Raw genomic sequence first — 27221 nt, forward strand, 5'->3', positions numbered from 1 at the left:
TTAACTTTTTTTTTTTTACGCTGCTACTGGTCTTTATTTAAATAAGACTACAATACAGATAACCCCGCCTCTCGGCCGAAGTCAACTGGGATAGGCTCCAGCATACCCGCGACCCTAATGAGGACAAGTGGCATAGAAAATAGATGGATGGATGGATAAAATACAGATTACAACAACAACAAAAAAAACCTTTACATTTTGGTGGTTCTCCTGTTGTTGGCATTTCAGTCATAGTAGAACCATTCCCCCTGCCCCATAATACAAATGGTAGCCTTCGGAAAGCAGCCTGTTGGCTAACATAGGGACAGTAATATAACATACGGATAAATAAAACTAAACTAAAATGTGCTGTGATTTTTTTTTTCACTTTTGTTAAAGGAATTTCATAGTTTTTTGCCAGTTTAGCCTCAATCTAATCACCCACCCACTCTAGAATACAACTGATGGTAGAGTTCAGGAAGTAGCCTGGAGCTAATATTGGAACAAAAATATCCATCCATTTTCTGTACCGCTCACTAGATTCGCAGTTACGATGGAGCCAGAACAAAAATATAACAAAATGAAAAAAAATACAACGTGCCATTATTTTTCTGCTTTTGTTAAAAGCACTTATTTACTGCTTTTCACCAGTTTTGACACAATATGATCATCTACTCACTCCAGAATGCAAATGGTACAGCCCAGTAAATAGCCTTCTAGCAAACATGCGGACATAAAAACAACAAAAAAATGAAAGTGCTACTTTTTTAATTCCGCTTTTGTTAAAAAATTTTCTTTAATCATGATGGAATTGCCTCCCTCGATTCAGAATACATATGGTAGAGTCCGGCAAGTAACTTGCTTGCCAACATATGGACAGAAATACTAAGATTTTTTCACTTTTATTGGAGGAATTTTTTTTTCTCCTTTAGCTGTTTTAGTCATATTGGTATCGTTTGTCTCGTGTCACATTTTGCTCTTTGTGGCGTTGTGGCGACGACCACAAAAGGGAACGAAAGGGAAAAGGGAAAATGAACCAAACTGTCACACGGGCTAACTCAGGGAGCGTGACACCGTGCCTCAGAATACAAATGGTAAAGTGTAACAAATAGCTAACATAGGGACATAAATATAACATCGTGACAAAAAAATACATAAATTACAATGTGCCATGATTTTTTTTTCTTCCGTTAAAGGAATTCTATTGTTTTTCGCCAGTTTAGCCCCAATATTATCATCCACCAACTCCATAATACAAATGGTAGAGTCCAGGAAGTAGCCTGTGATACACAATTATTGACTTTTTGCTGTTTTGAAATTTAAAAATGGTACATCCAGTCAACCTCTGCACCTCTGTCCAACATTCTTTCATTCATTTTCTATCCCGCTTGTCCTCACTAGGGTCGCAGAGGTATGCCTATCGCAGAGGTGAGCCTATCGCAGAGGTGAGCCTATCCCAGCCGACTTTGGACGAGAGGCGGGGTACACCCTGGACTGGTACCATGGACAGGGCACACATAGACAAACAACCATTCACACTGACACAATTTAGAGTTTCCAATTAACCTAACATGCATATTTTTGGAATGTGAGAGAAAGCCGGAGTACCAGGAGAAAACCTGGTACCACACACGGGGAAAACTGCCCAAACAAAGATACGAACCCTGATCTTCCAGATCTCCTGACAGTGTGGCCAACATGCTAACCGCTAGGACACCATACTGTCCAACATGTAAGTCCAATTGTCCAAAAAACAACAAAAATATTTATAATATACACTATATATTTTGAAAATCTCATAAGAATTACTGTAGTTTTATGGAACATGACAGACATACATGGTTTTCCTTTGTTACAATTGTTGTTTTCTGATGAATAAAAACAGACAATCCACTGATTTGTCGTCTGCCTTTAGCAACCATTTACATTTCATGTTTGATTTTATTTTTTAAAAATGTTTTTTTTAAAAATCAGTGTGAAACTTTTCATAATGTCATATTTTAGAACATTTATGTGTGTAATTTAAAGATGTACATAAAAGAGCAGCAAGCTTACCTCTCCATTGAGGAAGCAGTAGAGGACAGCCACCACAAAACCCTGAGGGGGGAGAGAAGGTCTTTATAATAATTTGATCAAAGATTCTATGCAGCAAAGAAATAATGCATCCTCATAAATATAACTGTGGTGGCTTTCAGAGGTCATGACAGCTGTATTACTGTTTGTGTGTTTACCTGGAAGGATCCCAGTCCCAGCTCAAAGACCAGACGCTCCCTCTTGCTGACGTCCTCGGGGGAGAAGGCAAAGACGGTGTAGTGAATTCCAAACAGAGGGATGAGCAGGAGGGTGGAACGAGCCAGACGCCTACGTGACACACAACATTGTCATCACCTTGGTGGGCGACATTACGGGGACACAATATTAGGAACAGGTATGATCCAATAATAAACTCATTTTTACATGAACACCTCTTGTAGAGTGTCACTCTGCAGTAAAGTGAGCATTATTATTTTTGCAAAGACAGAATTTGGTTATTGGTGGCTGAGTATTTGTGTTGCACGCAGAGTGGAGGACAGAAGCAACACAACCAGACACACAAAGGACAAGCATGGACAACAAACAATAGCAATAATGGAACACAAATACACACAGGAAGCAGCTGATGGTGTTGTGCATTCTATACTTGTGGGTGGAGAACCTGTTCTATGACAATTTAGTACAATTCTCTACAATCCATTCAGAGCTATAATTCGAGGGACACATACAGAAATATCAGTGGATGCGGGGGCCGCTTTGATATTTTTTATATATATTTTTTTCAGTAAAAAGGCTAAAAAACACTTTTATATATAGTATTTAAATGCAAAAGCTTGGGTTTTTATTAGTTGTCAGTGTCAACATTTCAGTTTTTTCTTTTTACAGTAATCCCTAGTTTATAGCAGTTACTGTAATTGGTTCCAGTCCCGACTGTGATAAGTGAATTCCCGCAAAGTACAGTATATTCCTTTTTTATAAATTCAATATTTTCATAGGTGGAGCATAGAAAACCTGTTTATGACCTTCTGAATATGATTTTTAACATTATTAGAGCCCTCCAGACATGAAATAACACCCCTATAGTCATCTTTACACTCCTATTACCTAATATAGTAGATATAATATGAGAAAATTAAAGTCATAAATAAAACTTGTGCTTGTGTGTGGAGGACAAGAAGTGATGTCGGGGTTTCAGAGTTGAGTTTTAGGTTGGCATGGGTTACGGCCACAACAGTAGCCCGTGATATTATTCTGATTATTATTATTACAATGATTATGCTATTATTGTGCCTGTTGTGACTTAATTCAAATCTGTAATAAAAGCCTACTGTCCCAGCCATCAAGTCTGGTGCTTGGCTCACTGAACAGTAACATTACTGACACCTAGTGACCAATGTACAATGCTACATATCACAATTTAAATGCGCCTTCTTATGCTTGAAAATTTAGGCAAAAACACATAACATTTGCTTAAATATGCATTTAAAAATGTTTTTTTAAACTGGTAAACCGTATTCAACCATGAAACAGGATGATTTATTTAGTTTATTTATTTTTGAAAAACCGTGATAGAGTGAAGCTGTGAAATCCGAACCTCGATGTGGTGAGGGATGACTGTATTATATTGTGCCTTTTGCTCTATTTTTTCCATTTTTGGGGGTTTAATTTTATTTCTACTATATTCCGTGGACCAATAAAAATTGCCCTCTGGGCCGAAATGGTGCCTGGGCAGCACTTTGGACACTCCTGCTGCAATTAGTAGAAAACTGACAGTGCTTTAAGTATTTTCAGGAAAATACTGCTCCTAATGCCTCAAACTTGAGCAAAATCAACTAATTCGCCAAGCATCAAAGGTTTAACTATGCACACTTTGCTTTTTTTTTGGCTTTTGCATGACATTTCCACTACAAGAAGTAAGTGGACTCGCATTCAGAGCAGTAAGACTCCAGCGTCCCCATACCTCACTTGTTATAAAAGTGTAGCTGGACTGCCTTATTGTTCTTTTTACACTTGTGTAAGAATTAAGAACAATAAAAGGTGAGATGTGATGTGTTTTTGATATACTTTTGATATCACAGTTGGTCGGGGTCTTCAATTAAAACTGAGTAAAGGCCGTTTCTGATTTTTTTTCACAGCTAAGGTCCGATCCTTATTTTGCCTTAAATTGCATTAAAAGACTGCGATTGGCTGGTGACCAGTCCAGAGCCTAGCCCATCTCTCGCCCGAAGTCAGCTGGGATAGGCTCCAGCATACCCCCGTGACCCTGATTAGGATAAGCGTCATAGAAAATGGATGGATGGATGCATCAAAAAGACTAACTCATATGAATATCAAATGTAATGAAACCCTGCACATCACTCGACAACACAATTATTTTGGCACCAAAACTGCATTTAAAAGAAAACGGGACCAAATTGCTCATAAATAATACTAAGTGTGACTGTACAAACAACGAAAAAGGCTTATTTTTAAGTTAAATGAAACTGTACCGGTTGCTATTAAAAATAAATAAATAATAACAATTTAATAAGTATCTCTTTAACAGAAAAGCTGCATCAGTACACCCTCATAAAGCTTCACGTTTTCTTGTTATTGTTGTAGCTGACATTGGGATTTGCCTGAATTCGTCACACAATTCCTGTTTTTGTTTACTCTTGAGTAAGGTCTGTGCAGCACAAGCACTCCTGCACAACTCTCCCGCCAGTGAAAGATGTTTTCTTTTGCTCCAATATCAACACAATCCTTAGTGAACACTCACTTGCACGTTGCTGTGCTGTAAATGAATGTGTTATGACTCATACTCATATTTCATACTGGGCTATACGTTATTATCCTCGCTCTCACATCAGACTTTGGTGGACACTTCCCCTCTTATGATCTGTGCTCCGCAAGTAAACAAACTATTTCATTGGCTCATTTTGAGTGACGTCACCGTGTTTGCTGTCACGTAACTGTAAAAAACCCCCAAAGTAATTACGCCGCTGCGATTGGTCCGCGAGCATGATTACATGTTCTTATTATATAGTGCTGGCCTGTACCACTCGTCCATCGAGAGCCTACTCACGTACTGTGTTTCCACCTAGTATGGGAGCTGCACTGAGGCAGACAGAGTAAGGCTTCAGAGGACAGTGAAAGCAGCACAGAGGATCGTTGGCTGCCCTCTCCCCTCCCTGACAGACATTTACTCCTCTCGGTGTCTCAGCAGAGCTCACAGCATAATCAAGGACACTTCACATCATGCTTTTCATCTGTTTGAGCTGCTACCATCTGGAAGGCACTACAGATGCACTAAAGTAAGGACAAATAGACTCAGAAACAGTTTCTTTCTGAGTGCTATCACCACCATGAACTTACATGTAAAACACAGAAATTCCTTTCACTGTTACTGCTGCTGCCTACAAAACTATCTCACTATTCCTCATCCGTGGAATGAATGTAGGGAAACTGTACTTCTGTGCAATACATTGTTTATAATGTGTTTTGCGCTTTTTATTGAGCTTGTTTTCTCATTGAGCTTTGCAATTTTTATTACTGTGTTTGTACTGAAGCAGGAGAAGCCTTTTTTAATGTCGTTGTACCTCGTATATGACACTCAAGGTATTCTTTTCTATTCTATTCTATGCTATTTTCCATTCACTTTAATTGGTCACGGGTCCGTAAAGGGCCATCACTGGGTCCGGATCAAGACCGAGGTCCGCCATTCGGTGATGGCTGGCTTAGAATGTTAAAATATAATTCAGCTCTTGAGGCCCCTTTAAAATGACGTTACACTTTTCACTCTTAGGACCGAAAACAGCTCCTCTCATAAGACTATAATAAAAATGTAATATATAGTACAGTAATCCCTCATTTATTGCGATTAATTGGTTACTGACCGAACCATGATAAGTACATTTCTGTGAAGTACGATTCCTTATTTATAAATTGAATATTTTTGGTGGTTAGACCATAGAAAGATGAGATCATTTAAACCTGCAATAAAAGCCTGAAGCGCCGGCGATCCAGTCTGGTGCTTGTCTCACCAAACAATTACTGACACTAAGTGACCAACATAGAATACTACATTCACAATTTCAATGCATCTTCTAAATGGCTTATATTGGTACTGTAGTTCATTTAGCCATTTTTATGCTTGAAAATTATTAATTTAGGCATAAAATACATACAATTTGCTTAAATGCACATATTTTGGACTAATGATTGTCGTATTCAACCAAGAAACTGCATGATTTATTAATTAACATATGTTTGAAAAACCGTGATAGAGTGAAGCTGCAAAATTCGAACCGCAATTTGGTGGGGGAGTACATCTGTATATAATTTTTTCACTTTCACCGCGTCCCATCTTTTCAGACCTAACCATTTACGTTTTTTGTTATTTAGGCATATTTTCTCTATTTTTAATCCCTTTTTGTTACAATAACCCCTCTTTTTTTAATGTACACACACCAAATTTGTAATATTTTATTCATCATTGAAATATGATGAAGCTATTCTGCTCCCTGGAGGTCTGGGGGACCTTGGAGGATTACAACATTGCCTGGACAGTTCATGAAAGATTTTGACCCTGGAGTGGATTATTTCTATTTGCTTTACTTCCTGGCTGGCCAGCACTCTGCAACAAATTGTGTTCTTCCTCAACAAGTTCTTTTTGTATGATTTCTTACTACATTCTTGTGAGCGTGTTTGCTCAAGCTGCCCTTATCCTTCAAGGTTAGGACTTGCTTTTGAAAAATTGCTGAGTCAGAGGTTGTAGTTGAAATGGGTCATCAAGTGAAAGAGCACAGCAGGTGATGCATGATGTCATTACTAGAAGTGCAGATATGTGTGTGGGCGACATTTAACAAACTTGAAGAGCCCTGGGTCATACAGGAGTGCACACAGACACACACACCACACACACACACACAGACACACTTACAGTGTGATGGTGGATAACTCTGACATCCTGCACGAATGCTGAACAGCCTGTGAGGGCTCACTGAAGCATTTCTGAGCACAGCTGCTACACACCACATACAAAGACAACACAACAAAGACTTTAGGGACACAGACATGTTGTCTCACACACACACACACACACACACACACACACACACACACACACACACACATATGCACGTACAGTAAGTGGCCAAATACATATGCACGTACAGTAAGTGGAAAAGCAATTTACTGATATTCTGTACTGCATGCATGGTGTATGTTTCTTTTTCATTCATTTGAGCAGAATTTGGACCACTGACGACGTTCGTTTTGAATCAATAAACGCAGGTCCTCCTTGTGAGCTATGTCATAAATAAAAAACATATGAATTATAGTCTTATTTCATCCCCTGAGGTGTGTTTACTTACAGGTAAATGCTGGATTCGTTGCCGCCGATGTCGGGAGACTGAAGCTTCTGCACCAGGATGATGATGATTCCAATAAAGAGAACAAAATTGATCTAGAAAAAAGTGAAAACGTGTAGGTTTATATTGTAACATAACATCCTCAGGAAACATCAGTAACTGAATCTGTGCTACCATGATGGAGGCCACAACAGGTCCCTTGATCACCCACCAGAGGGCAGTGTTCTCATTTGTATCCCAGCATCTGTATAAAGGAAAGCAGCAGTACAGTATATATATTTTATTATTTCACTTCTTCTACTTGACATTGCTGTGTTATTTATTGTTTACACTGTTTATATTGCAAGGATGCTTACCCAGTGTCATGAAAATGGAGCCTGAGGACAGCCCAGACGGTCACACAAATAGTGGGAGTTCCTAATAATACAATGTTGGAATATTAGCTATTGTTAATTTTACCTTATGGATGAATGCAGTGTTTATAGAAATAGATTTGTTGTAGTAATTTATGTAGTATGTACTTTAGTAAAAATTTCGAAAAGAAAATCAAATGAAAGCTTACTATTACAGTAGCAATATCTAAATAGCAGATTACAGCAATGATGGCTGCACTTAAATCATTAAATTTGTGACATTAGAACTACACTCTACAGAAAACTGGTGCCACACAATTGTATTATGTTAGTTAAAATCAAAAATATCAACTAATTTGTGTGTGTTAAACTTATGCGACAAGAAGGTACTAATTAAATTCAGTGCTTTACAGCACGTCACTCTTCATTTTTTAACTGCGTTTAAGTTCAATTAATACAAAATTTAAAAAAACATTTGAGAAATGTTGTTAAAAAGACAGTGACTTTACTATTTACATTGATTTCATTTTTTCTGATACACAGTCATAGAAAAAATGATTAGACCACCCTTGTTTCTTCAGTTTCTTGTTCATTTTAATGCCTGATACAACTAAAGGTAACTTTCGTTTGGACAAATATAACACCACCAACAAAAATAGCTCATAAGAGTTATGTTTTTTATAGCTATTCATGTAAGAGCTTAAGTGATTTTTGTTATTATCAAGAACACCATGCAAGTTGCTAGATATCAGCTCTCAGCTCAAATTAAAATTACATTTAATACTACACAACTACACAAAGAAACATAAAATAATTGAAATATAAAATGTACGGTGGACATCCACAATGTACTCCAGTGGGCATTTTCCTGATGTTTTTTTTCTCATTTATTCCAATACAATTAAGTGCCAAGACTAGTGGATGAAAGCCACATTAGTTGCTGTACCTAGTGGGGAAATTGGGGTACTACAGTTTGATCAACTTTTGGACAGAACTAAAAGCGAGACTTACCCCACCCGACGATGGTGTACCAATAGAAGTATCGCCTCTCAGGAAAGAAGGTCTCCACCAGCAGCGTGAAGAGGTAGAGGCCTTCGATGAAGAGCCAGAAGTAGTTGGACATGACACAGTAGTGGAAGAAAACCATCACAGCTTTACACGCCACCTGCATGATGACACACAGGAAGAACAGAAAGATCCATATGACTCTACTGCATCATGAAAGTATCATCACAAATGTACCAATCAGTAACTTCAAATCAATCGCAAACGTGCACACCCTCCATTGTCAAATGTTTGAAGTGGCAGCTTCTAAACACAAAATCCTTACTTACCCTTCTTTAAAGCACCAATAAAAGCATCCAAGAAACAAATGTGGCTTTTCGTGTAATTTCAGGGTGTTAGAGTTACTCAGTTGCCATGGCGACAAGACTGCAGCTAATCACTTATTCCTTGCTTGATAGGGCAAGAAACCATATTTGTTAAATTCAATAGGTTCACTATAAGGCAGCAGAAGCACTTAAATAAAGTGGAAAAATATGTATAATACAGCTAAACAACTTTTTTTATAAATCATGATTTCTAAAAAATGCAATATTGTAAGGTATTACAATTTTTTTTTATTGTTACAATTTTTCTATGCCGCTTGTCCTCACTAGTGTCACGGGGGTATGCTGAAGCCTATCCCAGCTGACTTTTGGGCGAGAGGTGGGGTACATCCTGGACGGGTCGCCAGCCAATCGCAGGGCACATGTAGACAAACAACCATTCACACTCACATTCATACCTTTGGACAATTTAGAGTCTCCAATTAACCTAACATGCCCAATTATTTCTTTTATGAATATAAAAATAATAATTATTTATTATTGCAAAATATGAAAAAAATGTTGCTAAATGTAAATTAAAATGGTAAAATTTGTGATTTCCACATATTATATATTTACATTAATATAACATACATAAATATAACAATAATGATTCAAAAAGTTTTAGTTTTAATATGTTATACTGTTAAATGATTTTATAAATCTAATAATAATAACAATAATTCAAAAATTACACATTGCAATGTATTACATTTTTGTTATTGTTACAAGGTTTAAATTCCATATATTGTACTGTTATATTACTGTTATAGTAATGATTTAAAAAATTTTCAAATAAAATTTTTATTGCAATTTATGTAGAGTTTTCCTTAAATTGTTACAACTTTTAATTTGCATGTAGCTCCATGAGTGTTCTATGAGGATGCAATTTGTCTTTTAAATTTTTGCCCCCCGGCGATCGTGTTGACTCGAGTGCGTACGGGTGTGTGTGCGTGTGTGTGTTGGTCATGAAACTACACGGCAGACATGATTCCAGTGTCAGGACCTGTGGTTGCCATGGCAACAACGGACAAAGAAAAGTAAGCATTGACATGTTAATCAGAGGCTATAGCAGCAGATTTTCAGCGGCTTTGCTGAGGCCATTAGCGCACCTTAATTAACCGCATTCATCACGGCGTCTTGTTGCTTAACAACAGTGAGAGCTGTGTTGATTAGGGATGCTCTGATCAGGGTTTTATGCTGCCGATACCGATACTGATCATCCATGAGTGAAATCGGCCGGTACCGATCACATAGATTAAGTGTACATTTAAAAACGCACTATTGGCTATATCAGGGGTGACCAACGTTTCGTCTTGTGAGAGCTACTTTTACAAAATGAAAATGGACAAGAGCTACTCATTTTTAGAAACCTGTGCTTGTCAGTCCCTTAAAGATGTGTACCAAATTTTGTGGTGATTGCCTAAACACCCTCCAGTTACAGAGCTATATAGTGTGAGAAATTTCAAGTCAATTCAAATCATGGGGTTCAATACTGGCGCCACCGTGTGGCGTATTTGTTCGGAAAATAACAGCACACGCAACAAGGCAACACATGTCCTGACACATTTGCAGGCAGCGGTTAAGGAGCAGAAGTAAAAAAAAAAAAATCAGACTGACTGACCGTGTGCACAAAGCAGTGGTCGCTGTCTTCCTGCGCGTACAGCACGCCATCTTTGATGAAGACAGAGATGGCTCTCAGCATGAAGGACACAAACAGGTTCATGTGGATAAAGTTCCGGGTGCAGTGGAGCTTCCTGATGCAGGGGACATGCAAAAAAAGTTAATATATGTTATATATATATATATATATATATATATATATATATATATATATATATATATATATATATATATATATATATATATATATATATATTAGCCTATATGTAATGGTTATGGTTGAATTTATTTTGAACATACAAGTTACATTGGAATACATCACATAGTACAATTCACAGTTCCACATGTCCAAAAAGGAGTAGGAAGAATCAAAGCTTATTTAATCCTACCACCTTTCCATTTCACATCAATTACAATACTTTTGTTCACTTCCTGTACTCCAAATGTACTCTTTGCCAATTTTAAATGATTAAATGATAAGGCAGTATAATAATGTGGTACAATAGGAGTCAAGGTTTATAATCACTGTAAAGAAAATACATAGCAGTCATAATAAATAGTAAGTAGAAAACCTTCAGTAGAAATTTTGAATGGGCCTGCCTTGCAATTACCCTAGCGTTGTACCCTTGCAGGTCACTATGTTATTACAACCTCGACACAGACCAATTTGCCCACTGTGTTGGTAACATCGACAATGGGATCGTTCCAGCCACCTCTTTTTGTGATTTGAAATGACTGTCTGCAGGACGGAAGACGGATAAAAACTAATCATAAAAAAACAACAGCAGAAATAAAAAAAAAAAACAACTCTAATTTTACGAGAATAAAGTCAAAATATTACGAGAAAAAAGTCATCTTCTAAAATAAGATTTTACAAGGCTAAATTCGTAATATATGAAGAAAAAAAATTTTTTAGTAGCATAGAGTTGAAATATTAAAGAAAAACTTTTTTTTAGGTCGTAATATTATGACAAACAAACAAAACAAAAGTTGTAATTTTTGGAAAGTTAGGCTGGAAAAAAAGTTATAATATTATGAGAACAGAGACAAAATATTCTTGGAATAAAGTCATAATATTATGAGAATACATTTTATAAATATTATTTAAAAAAAAGCTGAAATATTTGGGGAAAAAAACAACAGCAAAAATAGGGAAAAGAAACATCAAAGACCAATGTTCATACTAATAATACGCTTTTTCACCTATATCATAAAGCTAAGGTGCAGTTTTTTTCTTGAAATATATACAACTTCTTAGCATATCGACATGTGTTGGTTGAAAAAATATCAAAGTAGGCTTTTTATCCTTTCATTTTTCTGTGTGTGGCGTTTGGTGAAAAGTTTGGACATTGCAAAGCTCACCTGAACCTGCAGAGAATGACCATGGCAGTGGTCAGAGACACCAGAGACGTGCTGTAGCCAACAGTGTACAGCGCCTTGACTGAGGCGTAGTACATGTCCTAACAGTGGATAACACAGTGTGCATGATCAGCATTTTTCTGTTTGTGGAAATTTTAGTACGAGTTGGACTTACAGGTTTAGTGGTGTTGTCATAGAAGAGACAGACATCCAGGTAGTGAGGGAACGGTTCCGACCAACCGTCCTCGGTACAGTTACGACTCACCTTCCCCATCTCTGGAAGAAAGACATGACGAAGATGAAAGTCGACATACTTCAGGTGGATGAAAAGTTTGTCTGCCGCTTACCGTCCTCTGGGCCCATGAGGTCGTGGAAGAACTCTGGACAGTTGACCACCACCACCTCGCCCACGCTGGCCCCCTGCCAGCAGGTCAGGTTGTCCCACAGCCAAGGACACACTGTGCAAGCAAGCATGGGTGATGCGACTTAACATCCATGAACACTGGGACATACAAGGGACATCCATGATACAAGTCATTGTTTTTCATGGTTAAAACTAAAGGAGGAAAAAGAGGTTTCACCACTTGGAAGCAACCACCAGATGATGCATTCAATTCAGACCTAACTAGTTAGCAGCCTGAATGGGTTGTAAGTACAGGAAGTAAAGAAGAAGGGTTCACAGTTGATGAGATGCAGGACTATTTTAATGCAAAAAAACAAAAACAACGCAATGTGTCTGAAACAGAAAATGTACCCCTTGCTGGTAGATTTAGCACATCAATACGCCACTTTTGCCTTAAATGTTGTGTTTTTATTGCTGGACCTACTGAAAAATTATTATTGACAGAGTTGGAACCATTTTCTTTAAAGAAAATGAAGAAGAAATTTATTGTGGTTTTTTTTTTAGTATTTAAAATTATTTCATTTATTGGAAAAAAAAAAAGTAAAGAAAAGAAAGGTTTTTGGACAATAAATGTATTATCAGTATGTTGTGATTGGTACAGTCGGCCCTTGCCACATCGCGGTTCAAATTTAGCAGCTTCACTCTATCACGGTTTATCAAAAATATATAATTAATAAATCATGCTGTTTTGTGGTTGAATACGCCCTATTATTAGTAAAAAAAATGCATACTGAAGCAAATTTGATATGTTTTTGCCTAAATTAAGCATTTTTAGTCATAAAAATGGCTAAATGAAGTAAAATACAGTAATGTGACTGTAATGTTTGGTGAGGCTTTTATTGTAGATTTGAATTATCTCACAACAGCCACAATAATCCCTGATAAAAATTCCTAACAAAAACATGGGCTAACATGTTGCTGCAGTAACCCACAGCAGGCTAAAACTCAACTCTGACTCAGCTGCCCTAGGGAACACAATCATAGCAACACACCGGCACAAGTCTTATTTACGTCATATATTTCTTATTCTCTTATTTTCTCTTATTATGTCTAGAGGGCTCTAATAATAAAAAACGTATTTAGAAGGTTGTAAACAGGTTTTCTATGCTCTAACTACAGAAATATTTATGAATATTTATAAGGAATCCTACTTCGCAGAAATTCACTTATCACAGTCAGGCCTAGAACCAATTAACATAAAAAAAATGAGGAATTACTGTGTATTTTATAAAAGGGGTCACCACATCCAGTCAATTGCATGTTTGATTTGGCTTAGCTTATACGCCACATTCCTGTGTTGTTGCAACCCTCCCATTTATGCAAGCTTGGGACGGGCACATGACATCGCCAGTGGCTATGTTGGGCCCCAGCAGTGTGTACCATTACACACCAGGACATAATTAATACATAAATCTAAAATAAAAAGTATAATTAAAAAGCTAATTTCTGCAAAATCACATCCAAAACGTACATAAATGATACATTGACATAAATGATACAGCACACATAGGCTGTCCTGCCGATCCATTGAGTCTTAGCTTACCATAATGTACTGCATAATATATTTGTTTTACTCTCGTGTCTTCCCTTGTTCCATGTATTTTACATTCAGCTCCTCCCATCTCTCCAGATGTTCTCTATCACTCACGCTTCAGGGGTGTAGTGTGTGTTATATACTGCAGTATATGAGTATAAACAAAGAGTACATAGCGTGACGTGTACAAGAGTGATTTTGCAGAGACCTTTCTTGAGTTGACGTGGCTCTCTAATGTGTTTTGGTTGTGTCTGCTGAGCCGGACAGGAAGCCAATTACATTTAAAGGGCAAATCTGAGTCAAATGAGCCGCACTGACACTACGAAGGGAACTGCTTAGATAGAGCACTTTCTGCAACAAGGCCCATACTACCAGTAGTGGCCACTTACTGCACACACAACCTAAGCATCCCGCAACATATTAAAGTATAGGATCAACACAGCATATTTATAATATTAATTCATGTATTTATTTAATTTCTACTACTAACTACATGGCATAATAATAAAAGGCATACTAGACTAGAAAATCAACAAATAAATACAAGGGAATATGTTTGTTTGGTGTAACAATCCTTTGAAAACAGTGAAACCTTTTCTTCCTGGCCCAAAATCTGCAAATTTTGACATTTTGTAGCTGTCTTTGGCTTTTGGGCAAAAAGGAACCATAACTGGTAACTTAAAGTGGAGTTAAAACGAATGTTTCACTGTCACGCAGTAGAACTTTGACTATGACTTCTCCTAGCCAATCCAAAGACAGGAAATGCTAACAGTGCAAAAGTTTTTTTTCACTGTTGTGGCATTTTTATGAATGTAATCAAAATTATATTAATAATACCTCAGCTTATACCTCAGCTGGGATAAGCTCCAACATACCAGTGACCCTAGTGAGGATAAGCGGAATAGAAGATGGATGGATGGAATATATACAGGGTGAAAAATAACTCCCTATTTTAACATCCATTCATTTTCTATGCTGCTTATCCTCACTAGGGTCGTGGGTATGCTGGAGCCTATCCCAGCTGACTTCGGGCGAGAGGCGGGGTACACCCTGGACTGGTCGCCAGCCAATCACAGGGCACATATAGACAAACAACCATTCACACTCACATTCATACCTATGGACAATTTAGAGTCGCCAATTAACCTAACATGCATGTTTTTGGAATGTGGGAGGAAACCGGAGTACCTAGAGAAAACCTACGCACGCACGGTAAGAACATGCAAAGTCCACACCGAGATGCCCAACGAGGATTCGAACCCAGTTCTTCCCGATCTCCTGATCTCCTGTGGCCAACATGCTAACCGTGCGGCCCTATTTTAACATGCTTATAAATTATTTATTTATTGTAATTTTCTTCTCAATGTTTTTTACGTCCGTTCTTTAATGTGTGAGAATTGAATCTGTAATTTTTTTTCAGATTGCTTATGTTGTTCGAAATTTGGAAGCCCTACAAATACAAAAACACAAGAAGTTTTGTCTTCCATCCTGCAAGACTTCCTGATAAAATTCCTGATAAAAAACCTCATGCTAATTGCTTTCCTCGCATATCCATTTTTTTTTTTTTTTTATCAATTGTTGTTCATAAATAAATTATAAGTATTTTAAAATAGATTACTATTTCAATACAGTGACTTTTCAATCACCCTGTATAATTATATGCTTAGAATTATTATACTTTTACTAAATAATTAGATATAATATATTAATTATAATTTCATTATTCATTATTGTTTTGCTAATGATGTATCGTTAGTTTAGGGTTACAGGGTGGTGGCTATGGGAATAGTACATTAAAAACATTTCATTGAAAGTCATGAAGATTTTTCATGATATTCCAAACATGTCACTTCTTTTTAATAATTGCAATTTTTGTATAAAATTCTACTAAAAATCGTACAAAATTCTTGTTCCAATATGAGATGTTCTTTAATCCACAGGAACAATATTATTATTTTGTATATATTTATTTATTACCTCCATACAATATATTTCCTTAAAAATAAAACATAATATATATTTTATCCCGTCAATTAATGAGCCGAATTAGCTGAAACAACTAATGAATGTTACGACTACATAAAAGAGTGCTGTCTCACACAAGATGATCCTTGTGCAACAATCCCTTTACATTTTTGCTTCCTTTCGCTTTCATTTACATGATTTCCTCCTACCATCAGCTCTGATTTCTGCAAATCCTGAATTTTTCTATTTGTGCTCAGCATAAATGTAACATACAGTGGTGTGATAGTGTTTGTCCCCTTCCTGATTTCTTATTTTGTCACACTTAAATGTTTCAGATCATCAAACAAATTCCAATATTAGTCAATGACAACACAACTTAACACAAAATGCTGTTATTACATGGAACATTTTATTATTAAGGGACAAAAAAATCAAAACCTAAATGGCCCTGTGTGAAAAAGTGACTGCCAACCAATTAAAACATAACTTATCTGAGATTAATTGAGGTCTATCAGTCTGGAAACGGTTATAAAGCCATTTCTAAAGCTTTGGGACTCCAGCGAACCACAGTGAGAGCCGTTATCCACAAATGGCGAATACATGGAACAGTGGTGAACCTTCCCAGGGGTGGCCGGCCAACCAAAATTGCCCCAAGACCGCAGCAAAAATGAAGACTTCGGAGTGGCTTCGTCAAAGTCCTGACCTGAAACCTATTGAGATGCTGTGGCATGACCTTAAAAAAGCTGTTCATGCTCAAAAACCCTCCAATGTGGCTGAATCAAAACAATTCTGCAAAGATGAGTGGGCCAAAATTCATCCACAGCGCTGTAAGAGACTAATTGCAAGTTATTGTGAACGCTCAATTGGGTGGCATAACCAGTTATTAGGTTTAGAGGGCAATCACTTTGTCACACAGGGCCATGTAGGTTTGGATTTTTTTTCTTCCGTAATAATTAAAAGTTTTTGCATTTTGCATTTTGTGTTCAGTTGTGTTTGCATTGACTAATATTTAAATTTGTTTGATGATCTGAAACATACCCCGCCTCTCGCCCGAAGTCAGCTGGGATAGGCTCCAGCATACCCCGTGACCCTAATGAGGATAAGCAGCATAGAAAATGGATGGATGAATGGATTGTTTTAGAAACATTTAAGTGTTACAAGCATGCAACAAAAAAAGAAGAAATCAGGAAGGAAGCAAACACTTTTCACACCACCGTATTTCTTCTGAAAGGCTCAGTAGGTAGTTGGTGAGGCTAACATGATGCAATGATAAAGTATGCCATAACTTGTTTATGGTTTATGGTTAAAGAAACATGCAGGCTGCCTGATGAATAACAAGACAGTGATACCTCGCCTCTTTTAGCATGTTATGCTACACTAAATCGTCTATTCCTCCTGCTGATTTGTCATGTGTGATTCACTGCTGTGCACTCTGGGAGTTGCAGTCTGCTGGCTTCCAGACAGTGGGGGTGGCTCAAAAAGTTGCTAATGAAAAATGGCGGACTCAGCCAAGAAAATAATTGCTTCCAGGAGTCATACAGTAAATTTGCAGGCCTTTTTTGGGGGTGGGTGAGGGAGGATATGAGAAGGCAACTCAGCATGACATTGCAAGTAGGCATTTGCTGTGCTGAGAGCTGCACATGACACTTTATTATCTCTTGGTGTTCATTCATTCATCGAAAAAAAAAAGGAAGTTAAAATAAAGTCACACTCATCTCTGATCCTCACTTTGACCTTTCTGGAAAACAAATGGTTGGCTGGTGATTAAGCCTCTGACTGTATGAAATGCTTTTTTGGAACACATTTTTATAAAATGATATCAGCCCATTAGGGCTGCTCCGATTGATCGGCCACCGATCAGTATTGGCTGATTTCTGTGAAAAATCACATGATCGGCATATGTCGATGAATGCCTTTCAATGGCAATCACAAAAGCCAATCACCTATGGCTAGTACTGTGTCTGAAATTGGGCAGTTTTACCTGTGTCTTGCCCTAACTAACGTCTTGGGCATCGTGCTCCTGCCTTGAGCATCATGCCAAAACAAAAACATCATGACTGCCGTGTGGAACTTAACTACCAACACATGGCACCAAGACTACCTTGCGGGGGTAGCACATTAGTTTAATACGGCATTTGAAAACAAACACTTGACGGAGTATGGTGAGTTTTCGAGGCTCACGATGTGATTATCAGTCAAACAGCAGCTAACACAGCCATGTGGACACTCTGCCATATGTGCGTGACAGTCAGAAGTCTGAGCAAATAAAGCAACCAGCCTTTCTCAGCGGTGGAAGACACACGGAGTGCTCTCTCAATTACCTGGAAGTCCTGCTAGAGCTCCACCAATGTACTCTCACATCCAAAGTCTCCTTAAAGGTTCACTGACATGATTTATCAACTTTGCTTAAATATGTTATATTGTTTTAATTACAGTATGTTCTACATTGTTTGCTTTTTGAAAGTGAACGGTACATTTATAGCCCATGGGGCCAGCCACGACGAACTCGTTGTTGCGGCAAAGTGTCATTACCGGAAGTGACTTCTCAGCTACACAAACATAGCTTGTTTATGAGACTGAGTGATTATGACGCAGATTTGTGTCAATCATTTTCTAGGAGAACAGAGGGGAGAAACATTTGGAGATGAAATACTTGCTCAACATGGACCTAAGCCTTACGACATGAAGATGAAGATTTGTCACCTTCCAAACACAAAATGGTAAGTCTAAATTACTCCGGAGCTGCTTGTTCGCTGCAAAGAACAGAACTCGAGGTGGACGTCTATTTGTCTGTCATTTTCTGCACTTGCTTCATCAATTGTAGTCTTAAACCTTCATCTTTTGGAAAAGAAAACAAACTTAGTATCACTCGGATGACGTGAACAGCCAACAGTAACGCAACGTTTTGGCATGACTACTATTTTGATGAAAATATACCGAATGAAGTCGACGAGCTACCTCGAGAAGCGTTTGTTTAGTAGAGAGGTGTTACTCTGCCGATGTCACTTCCGGATGCTTTGCTGCAACGAGTCTGTCATGGCTGGCGCCATGAACTATAGATGTTGTTTTTGTGAATTTACTGTTCGTTTTCTGAAAACATTTACATGGAGTTTTACACGGAACTCAAGGAAACATCAGGAATATTTTTGAATGAATATCATGAATAACGGTTTTAATCTAAAGCCCCGTTTCACCCATCACACACACAAACACTTCCATCCATCTTCTATACCGCTTCTCCTCATTAGGGTCGCCGGGGCATGCTGGAGCCTATCCCAGCTGACTTTGGGCGACAGGCGGGGTACACCCTGGACTGGTCGCCAGCCAATCTCAGGGCACATATAGACAAACAACCATTCACACTCACATTCATACCTATGGACAATTTTAGAATAACATGCATGTTTTTGGAATGTGGGAGGAAACCGGAGTACCCGGAAAAAACCCTCGCACGCACGGGGAGAACATGCAAACTCCACACAGAAATGCCCAGGGGAGAAGCGAATCCAGGTCTTCCCGATCTCCAGACTGTGACTGTGTTGGCCAACATGCTAACCACTAGACCACCGTGCGGCCCCACACAAACACTTAATTTTTGAAAATCATCTCTCCAGACAGAGTTTGGCATTATGGGCAATGATGCAAATTCGACGATGACGTAATCAAGAAATCAGACGCCATAGATAGATCGCAGTCCTGTGGGAAACACGCTATAGTCAGGAGAAGATGTGACCTCACAGCAAATCTATTCTTGTTGCTTCTGGGTGCAGGGAATCCAGGTAATGACGCGCTCCAATGCAATGTCCAGACAGATGATCACGTTGGAATTATTGTGTTTATTGTATACCAATGAAAAAAAATGAATTCTATGTCCAAGATAGCAAATGTTATGGCAGGTTAAATAAATGGAGGGTGTGAAAGTGGTGCAATGGTGTGCATGAGTGTGCGTGTGAGGGGTTAAAAACGTGTGACCTCCCATCACTCTAATTCCATGCACTATCAATTCCGCACCTATATATGCAACACCTCCATACCGCCACCAATTATAGCACTACACAATTATCCCAAAACAAACCAGGTGAACTAAACCCAAAAGCAGCATAAATGGCTCCTACACCATATTTGGTATACACCTAATAAATAATAAAATATATCTTTTTGGTATTTTCTGTCATCTAAAGCAGTGGTTCTCAACTGGTTTGGCTGTGGGAGCACCACCACCCCTGAGTGACAAGCAGCGACACTAAGTGCAGACATTTTTTCGACTCACACTTCTATATTAGAGAGGAGGCATCGATTTGTTCTAATGCAATTTTCTAATAATATTAAATTTCAGATTTTTTTCAAGCAAATACATTGTGTGCTGCACGGTGGTCTAGTGGTTAGCATGTTGGCCAACACAGTAACAGCCTGGAGATCGGGATGGGTTCTGGGTTTGATTCTCCCTTGGGCATTTCTGTGTGGAGTTTGCATGTTCTCCCCGTGTGTGCGTGGGTTTTCTCCGGGTACTCCGGTTTCCTCCCACATCCATGACTCTAAATTGTCCATAGGTATGAATGTGAGTGTGAATGGTTGTTTGTCTATATGTGCCCTGCCATTGGCTGGCGACCAGTCCAGGGTGTACCCCGCCTGTCGCCCAAAGTCAGCTGGGATAGGCTCCAGTAGGCCCCGCGAGAAGGAGGAGAAGCGGTATAGAAAATGGATGGATGGATGGAAATACATTGTGTATATACAGTAATACTATACTGTATGTTGTAAGGTAAAACGTCAGACTAAGTATCAGCCCGGTTAAAGTGGAGGTCTATTCTATTTGCTGCAATTAATTAAGACAAGGCGTCTAGTCCACTATGTGAAGAAGTAGGCAGGTAGATGAAATACCCTAAGCTGGACTGAAGGAACACAGAGATAAACTTCAATGATAGTCTGAACTGTTGCACCGTTGGTCTTTGTCAAAACTCTTCCTAATCATTCAAGGTGTGTTTTTCTACCTGGACTTCTACACTACATTCATGCACACTCACCTAAGTCCAACTCATCGCTAGGGCTGTGCATTGCCATCCTCTCCATGCACTTCTCATGCTCTCGCATGATGATGCAGTGTTCCGACTCCGAGGCCACCTGAAGAAAACACACCTGATGTGAACCATCATGAAGCGTAATGAAGGACAGCACTGGTCAACAAAGGAAATGAACATCAAACGTTTATACAAGTGTAGTAAAATATGGCACCGTTAGCGCAAGCATGTTTGCAATGGATTCCATATGTAGAATATACAGTAATCCCTCATTTATCATGGTTAATTGTTTCCAGACCCGACTGCGACAAGTGAATTTCCGCAAAGCGCAATTCCTTCATTATAAATGGAATATTTTCATAGTTACAGCATAGAAAACTGTTTGCAACCACCTACATGGTAATGGTAATGGTTTAATTTTTTTGAACATGCATACAGGGTACACTGGAATACATCACATGTTACAGTTCACAGTTCCACATGAACAAAAAGGAATAGGAAGAAGCAAAGCTTATTTCATTCTACCACCGTAACATGTCACATCAATTGCTAATACATTTATTTGTGCATTTCCTGTAGTCAACATCTACCATTTATAAATACCATAAGAAAATGATAAGACAGGATCAGAATGTGTTATAATAGGAGTTAAGGGTTGTTATATATTGATAACTTATGTAACATTAAAAAACAAAACCATACGGTTTTTAATGTTACGAGAACCCTCTAGACAAGAAATAACACCACTGTAGTCACCTCTACAGTCATATTACCCAATATAGTAGACATAATCAGAGAAAATAACCCATTTTAGACATAAAAAAGACGTGTTTGTGTTTCAATAAATCACTTCAGGACTTGTGGACAGGAAGTGATGTCGGGGATACAGAGTTGAGTTTTAGCTGGAGTATGGCCACAACAGTAGCCCGTGTTATTATGATGATGATGATGATTATGATGATTATGATGATGATTATGTTAATTTTGTGCCTGTTTTGAAATTTAAAAAATATATAAAATAATAAAAGCCTGTCGCTGGCGATCAAGTCTAGTGCGCCTGTGTAGACTACAGTTCATCAACGTCTGGTATTGCCTTAAACTGTATTTGTATTTTACTTCATTTTGAACATATTTATGCTTGTAAATGCAAAATTTAGGCCAATAATACGTAACATTGGCTTAAATATGCATTTTTTTTTTACTAATAACAGGCCATAGTCAACCACAAAACAGCGATCGTTTATTAGACAGCTAATTTTTCAAAATCCATGATCAAGTGAGGGAGCCATGTGCGAAACGCGATTTAGAGAGGGACGACTGTACTAAAATACACAATTTTTAACCCAGCATGTCCGGGATGACCCATTTACTCAATTTAACCACTTTTACTCAATTCTGTTAATGTTTACCAAACAATGTATACACTTGCTGCAACAGTCTGTCATGCTAAGATGGAGCATCCCCACACTACCATCACAATGTTAGAACCTTCCTTGATGAGATCTTGGCAAACCAGTGAATTGGAGGGAGGGGTTTCGTTGAATCCCCTCCACGTTCACCAGACCTCACACCACTACACTTTTTTTAAGGGGTACCTAAAAGACAAAGTCTACACTATTAGAGCTGCAACAGTTGCTGAATTGAGAGCAGCCACTGAAAGTGAACGTACGTAAATACCAAGGGAATTGCTTCGTGATGTGTGCAATTCCATTGCTTTGCGTTGTCAGCAGTGTCTGGACCGGAACAGACGTTAGTTTTAGAAAAGGCGGAGACAAAACAATAAAATGATGTTTGTAAATTCTATTATACTTATATACATATATACATATATATACATAAACTGTATATATATTAGGGCTTGGCGATATGACCTCAAATCAATATCGCGATAAATAAATTGGGCAGTTTTACCTCGATAACGATAAATGCACGATAAATCCCTGACCACTATACATCTTTGCCATCTGAAAATAATTGCAGGAAAAACAAATCAACTGCTTTTCGTTGATTTATTGACCAACTAGCACACATTACTTTCAATGAAATATAATGCACGTAATGGGACGCACCTATTCCGCCTATAAAGCCTTCTGAAAAAACCTCCAAAAAGCGCCAACAACGCTCCATTTCCATAATGTGCTTTGGGTGGTTATGACAGTTTTCATACTGACTTTGCATTTTGTGTTCTTTTGCTCAACATCATCTTTGTGGAACCCAAAATGAATCTCCCTGGGCTGCGGTCCACAAATATGAATGTAATGCACATACCCTGGCATACTACATCCTGTACACGCATGTACTAAGCACACATGCAGCCACATAACATGACTGGCATCACGTCTCATGCAATTACATTACTGATAGCCACTTAGCACACTGCAATATATAGTGATAGTGTTTAGAAATATAGTGACTTTCTCATTTTTCTAACAATTCTATTCAATTGCAGACATTCCATTGTCAGGTTATTTGTCTATATGTGTGCGCCATGTTGGCTTTAGAAACTGGATAGATAACCATCATCGAAATGAGCATTTACACAATGAAAAGAGAATTTCACATGTTCTTGTAGCCATGTGACCATCGACTTGTCACATCAAATAAAGCGTGGAAAACTGCTACCAACAGCAAACTAATCATGGTTTCCTACAGAGACGCTTTTATAATGTTTTCATTATCTTGTTCTTTTTTTGTGAATTGCCAATTTTGCATAATTGGTCATGATGTACATGTTTTTTGTTTTTACAAAGGCTTTAAAACTTATATAGAACGTTTCTATAACTTATATCAACGAATGCGTAGCGTGTTGCCGGCATTCACAACTTATGCCCAACACCAGTCTAACTTATGCAAAACGCACGGCAGCGTATGGCCGACGATGACGTGCCTTAACCTATAAAAAGGCTGCCATTTGATGACTCACCTCACTAGACATGGCAGTGTCAACATCACCATCATGCCGAAGAAAATTTTCGAAGACTGCTGCCAAGAAGTATCAGGGCAGAGGGATCCATCACCACCCACAGCCTCCCCCTCCCACTCTCACTCTGATGGAGATGACGCAGGTTCATTCCCAGTGTCACAGTGCCCTCTACTGGTCAAGCATGTAGCAGTATAAATATCCTTCAAGGCATCGCATAATGTGCAGGTACTTTATCTGTACTTTATCTCCATTTCCTCTGAGCCAACCCTAGCCAAGAAGAGAGCCAAGAAAACACAGTTTTGTCTTAAGGTATGTTGACGTATTACGACTTGTGCGTAACTTACAAATAACGTGTGTGAACGGGCATCAACAATCGCATAACTTATTGCCCGCGTATGCGGCAACGTATGAAGCATACGTTGACATACGTCGAAATGTTTTGAGCATGTACAAAATTTTTGGATGACTTGGACGCACTACGACATATGCCGGCATGCTTCAGTGTGCTCTTAACTTATACAAAACTTACCCATAACTTATTTGACGTACGCCAGCGTATTGGCCAATTTTTTCATACATTGGCGTACGCTGGCTAAATCGTCAAGGTGTGACAGGGCTTTTAGCTACGTCAGCGAGTGCAGCTTGTACGGCTGAGATGTCATGGCGCATCAAGGCGAGTGGCGATGCAAGCCAAGAAAAGTTGTAGGAGACTTGCAGATTTTTATACAGATGCCCCAAAATGTTACTCTACTTTGATTCACTTTGTATGGACTTATTTCAGCAGCAAAATGCGGATGAAAAGGTTGAAAAACATAGTCGCACACGTGCTCCCTTTTTATTTTTTCTACTCGCACAGTCTATTTTTAGGCGCATAAGCGAGTGAAATGCTGGCACTGTACAGCCGCGTCTTCATTTGAACCATCACCCGTTCCCTCAGCGTCAGTTTCCCTTCTTGTTCAGGCTGGATGGGTGGAGTCATGTGACGACACACGCTGTACCTTGTCTTAAAGGGGAATGAACATAGCATACCAGCACAGACACTTTTCGTCTTTATTAAAACACCAAATTCATCAACATGGGCAAGAGTTGAATTTAAGAGCGCATATCTAGCAACTTCCATCGTTTTCTTGATAATAACCAAAATCACTTACTTACTTACTTACTTACTTACATGAATAACTATAGCATTGTACTGCCAAAAAATGTAGCTCTTATGAGCTTTGTCCAAACAAAGGTACCTTTAGTTGTGTCAGCCATTAAAATGAACAAGAAACTGAAGAAACAAGGGTGGTCTAATCATTTTTTCCATGACTATATGTATTAGGGATGTCCCAATCAACATTTTTGGCTTCCGATTTGATCACATTTTTTTTGTCTTGCCGATCCGATAGTGATTCTTTAAAAAAAAAAAAAAAAAAAAAAGAAGCTTTTGTTACAAACATGAATTTGTGGAATTGAATGTGGTGATGAAAATAGCTCTTCAAAGCATTAAAAATAATGCAACCAAAGTTTTGCTGAATTTACTTTTTCTATTACACAGGAAGACCAAATAGGGCCGCACGGTGGTCTAGTGGTTGGCACGTTGGCCAACACAGTAACAGCTTGGAGATCGGGAAGACCTGGGTTCGATTCTCCCCTGGGCATTTCTGTGTGGAGTTTGCATGTTCTCCCCGTGTGCGCGTGGGTTTTCTCCGGGTACTCCGGCTTCCTCCCACATTCCAAAAACATGCAGTGAGGTTAATTGACGACTCTAAATTGTCCATAGGTATGAATGTGAGCGTGAATGGTTGTTTGTCTATATGTGCCCTGCGATTGGCTGGCGACCAGTCCAGGGTGTACCCCGCCTGTCGCCCGAAGTCAGCTGGGATAGGCTCCAGCATACCCCCGCGACCCTAATGAGGAAGAAGCGGTATAGAAAATGGATGGCTGGATGGAGGAAGACCAAATATATTGTTTGGCTTTTGTAACAAACCTGTGAATAAGGTCCCTAATCCAAAAAAAGATCCAATAAAAGTCCATCCAATAACAGATAAAAATGTAAAAAATGGGCATGCAATATACTTTTAGGGTAAGACATGGTTATGACATGGTTATATATCAATTTGTGGTGTAATTTAGAATATATTACTTTTTTTTTAACAAACTCTCTTAGGACCCTATGTATGAATTACGTTTTAGTTTTTCCCAAATTCCGTTTTTTCCGTTTTAATTTTTTAGAATTACGTTTTTTACCTTTTCCACAGAGTGTATGCTATTTGGGTCAATGAATAAAATGCCTATGAATGAAATGCAAAAATCCTTACATTTATGGATGCAACACATCATTGGCCCATTTTTGTCCAGTAATTGAGAAATGGATGTAGCTTAGCTAACTTTTCTAATGGGATGTCAAAATCTTCAACAAACTGTAATGCCCGTGCTTGCACTTAAGAAGTTATTAATGTAAGACTCTTATTTTGTTTACACAATTAGACAAATGTGACAAAAAGTGCTCTTATTTTGAAGGCCGGAAGTTTGTCGCGTGTGTTGAGAATTGCAATTGATGGTTGGGTGCAAAAATAAACGTGCCTCCCATCTTTTATCACTCAGAACCAGTGTTGCCAACTTGGCGATTTTGTCGCTAGATCTGGCGACATTCCAACCCCGCTTGATGATATATTTTCTCAAAAGCGACTGCCGACAAATCTACGGACTTTTTCTGATCTCATTGGGTAGTTTTCTAGTATTGTGAAAGCACGTATTGTTCTGCATTTTGTGTTCTCACTGAGCAGCGGAGGGTGCTGTTGAAAAGGCCAACCCGCCCAAAGGCAGTTACAAGCCATGATGTGGAGCTCTACGCATCGAAAATGCAAATGAATTGCTATTACAAATATTAAATATAAAATATTAAATATTGTATATATTATATTATTATATATTGTATAAATCATATAATAAATATCAATATCATTTCTGATGAAATGATGGACAATTTTAAACGAACAAACCAAGAATCAAGTTTCTTTGTAGTTCTAAACATGACTAAGGTTTACTCACTTTTTTTGTCTCTCCTACAGGGTTATGCTTTTTTCCTACAGCATTTTACATCATATGGGTTAGATATGCAAATTAGACGATGACACCAACTAGCAACTTCTAGGACAGCCAACAGCTACGTTTGTGACTGAAAAGTTGGCAACACTGCTCAGAACCTGTATGTCGTCAGTGGGCATTGTAAAATGGTCCTTACATTATCAAATCGTCCTTACTTTAAAGTGGTAGAAGACAACACAGTGAAAATATACTCATCCAGCCTGAGTCACGCGAGCAAAAAAC

The 27221-nt window shown here is 38.4% G+C and overlaps 1 protein-coding gene across 5 annotated transcripts in view; it reads right to left on the reverse strand.

Moving 5' to 3' along the window:
• Positions 1-27221, reverse strand: part of LOC129175335 (pituitary adenylate cyclase-activating polypeptide type I receptor-like) — a 39299-nt gene that overhangs the window by 5087 nt on the left and 6991 nt on the right. For 3 of the 5 annotated variants that reach the window (XM_054766552.1, XM_054766553.1, XM_054766554.1), the window contains exons 3-14: positions 20990-21086; positions 12414-12524; positions 12242-12342; positions 12070-12167; positions 10709-10841; positions 8729-8882; positions 7721-7781; positions 7539-7608; positions 7368-7459; positions 6935-7018; positions 2211-2340; positions 2035-2076 (exon numbers count right to left, since the gene is read on the reverse strand). In XM_054766552.1, coding sequence (XP_054622527.1) covers positions 2035-2076; positions 2211-2340; positions 6935-7018; positions 7368-7459; positions 7539-7608; positions 7721-7781; positions 8729-8882; positions 10709-10841; positions 12070-12167; positions 12242-12342; positions 12414-12524; positions 20990-21086 — 1173 coding nt within the window. The remainder of the gene's footprint in view (positions 1-2034; positions 2077-2210; positions 2341-6934; positions 7019-7367; positions 7460-7538; positions 7609-7720; positions 7782-8728; positions 8883-10708; positions 10842-12069; positions 12168-12241; positions 12343-12413; positions 12525-20989; positions 21087-27221) is intronic. The other 2 variants (XM_054766555.1, XM_054766556.1) reach the window with 1 other exon arrangement.

This window comes from Dunckerocampus dactyliophorus, chromosome 2 (genome assembly GCF_027744805.1).
Source record: "Dunckerocampus dactyliophorus isolate RoL2022-P2 chromosome 2, RoL_Ddac_1.1, whole genome shotgun sequence".
Classification (NCBI taxonomy): Eukaryota; Metazoa; Chordata; class Actinopteri; order Syngnathiformes; family Syngnathidae; genus Dunckerocampus; species Dunckerocampus dactyliophorus.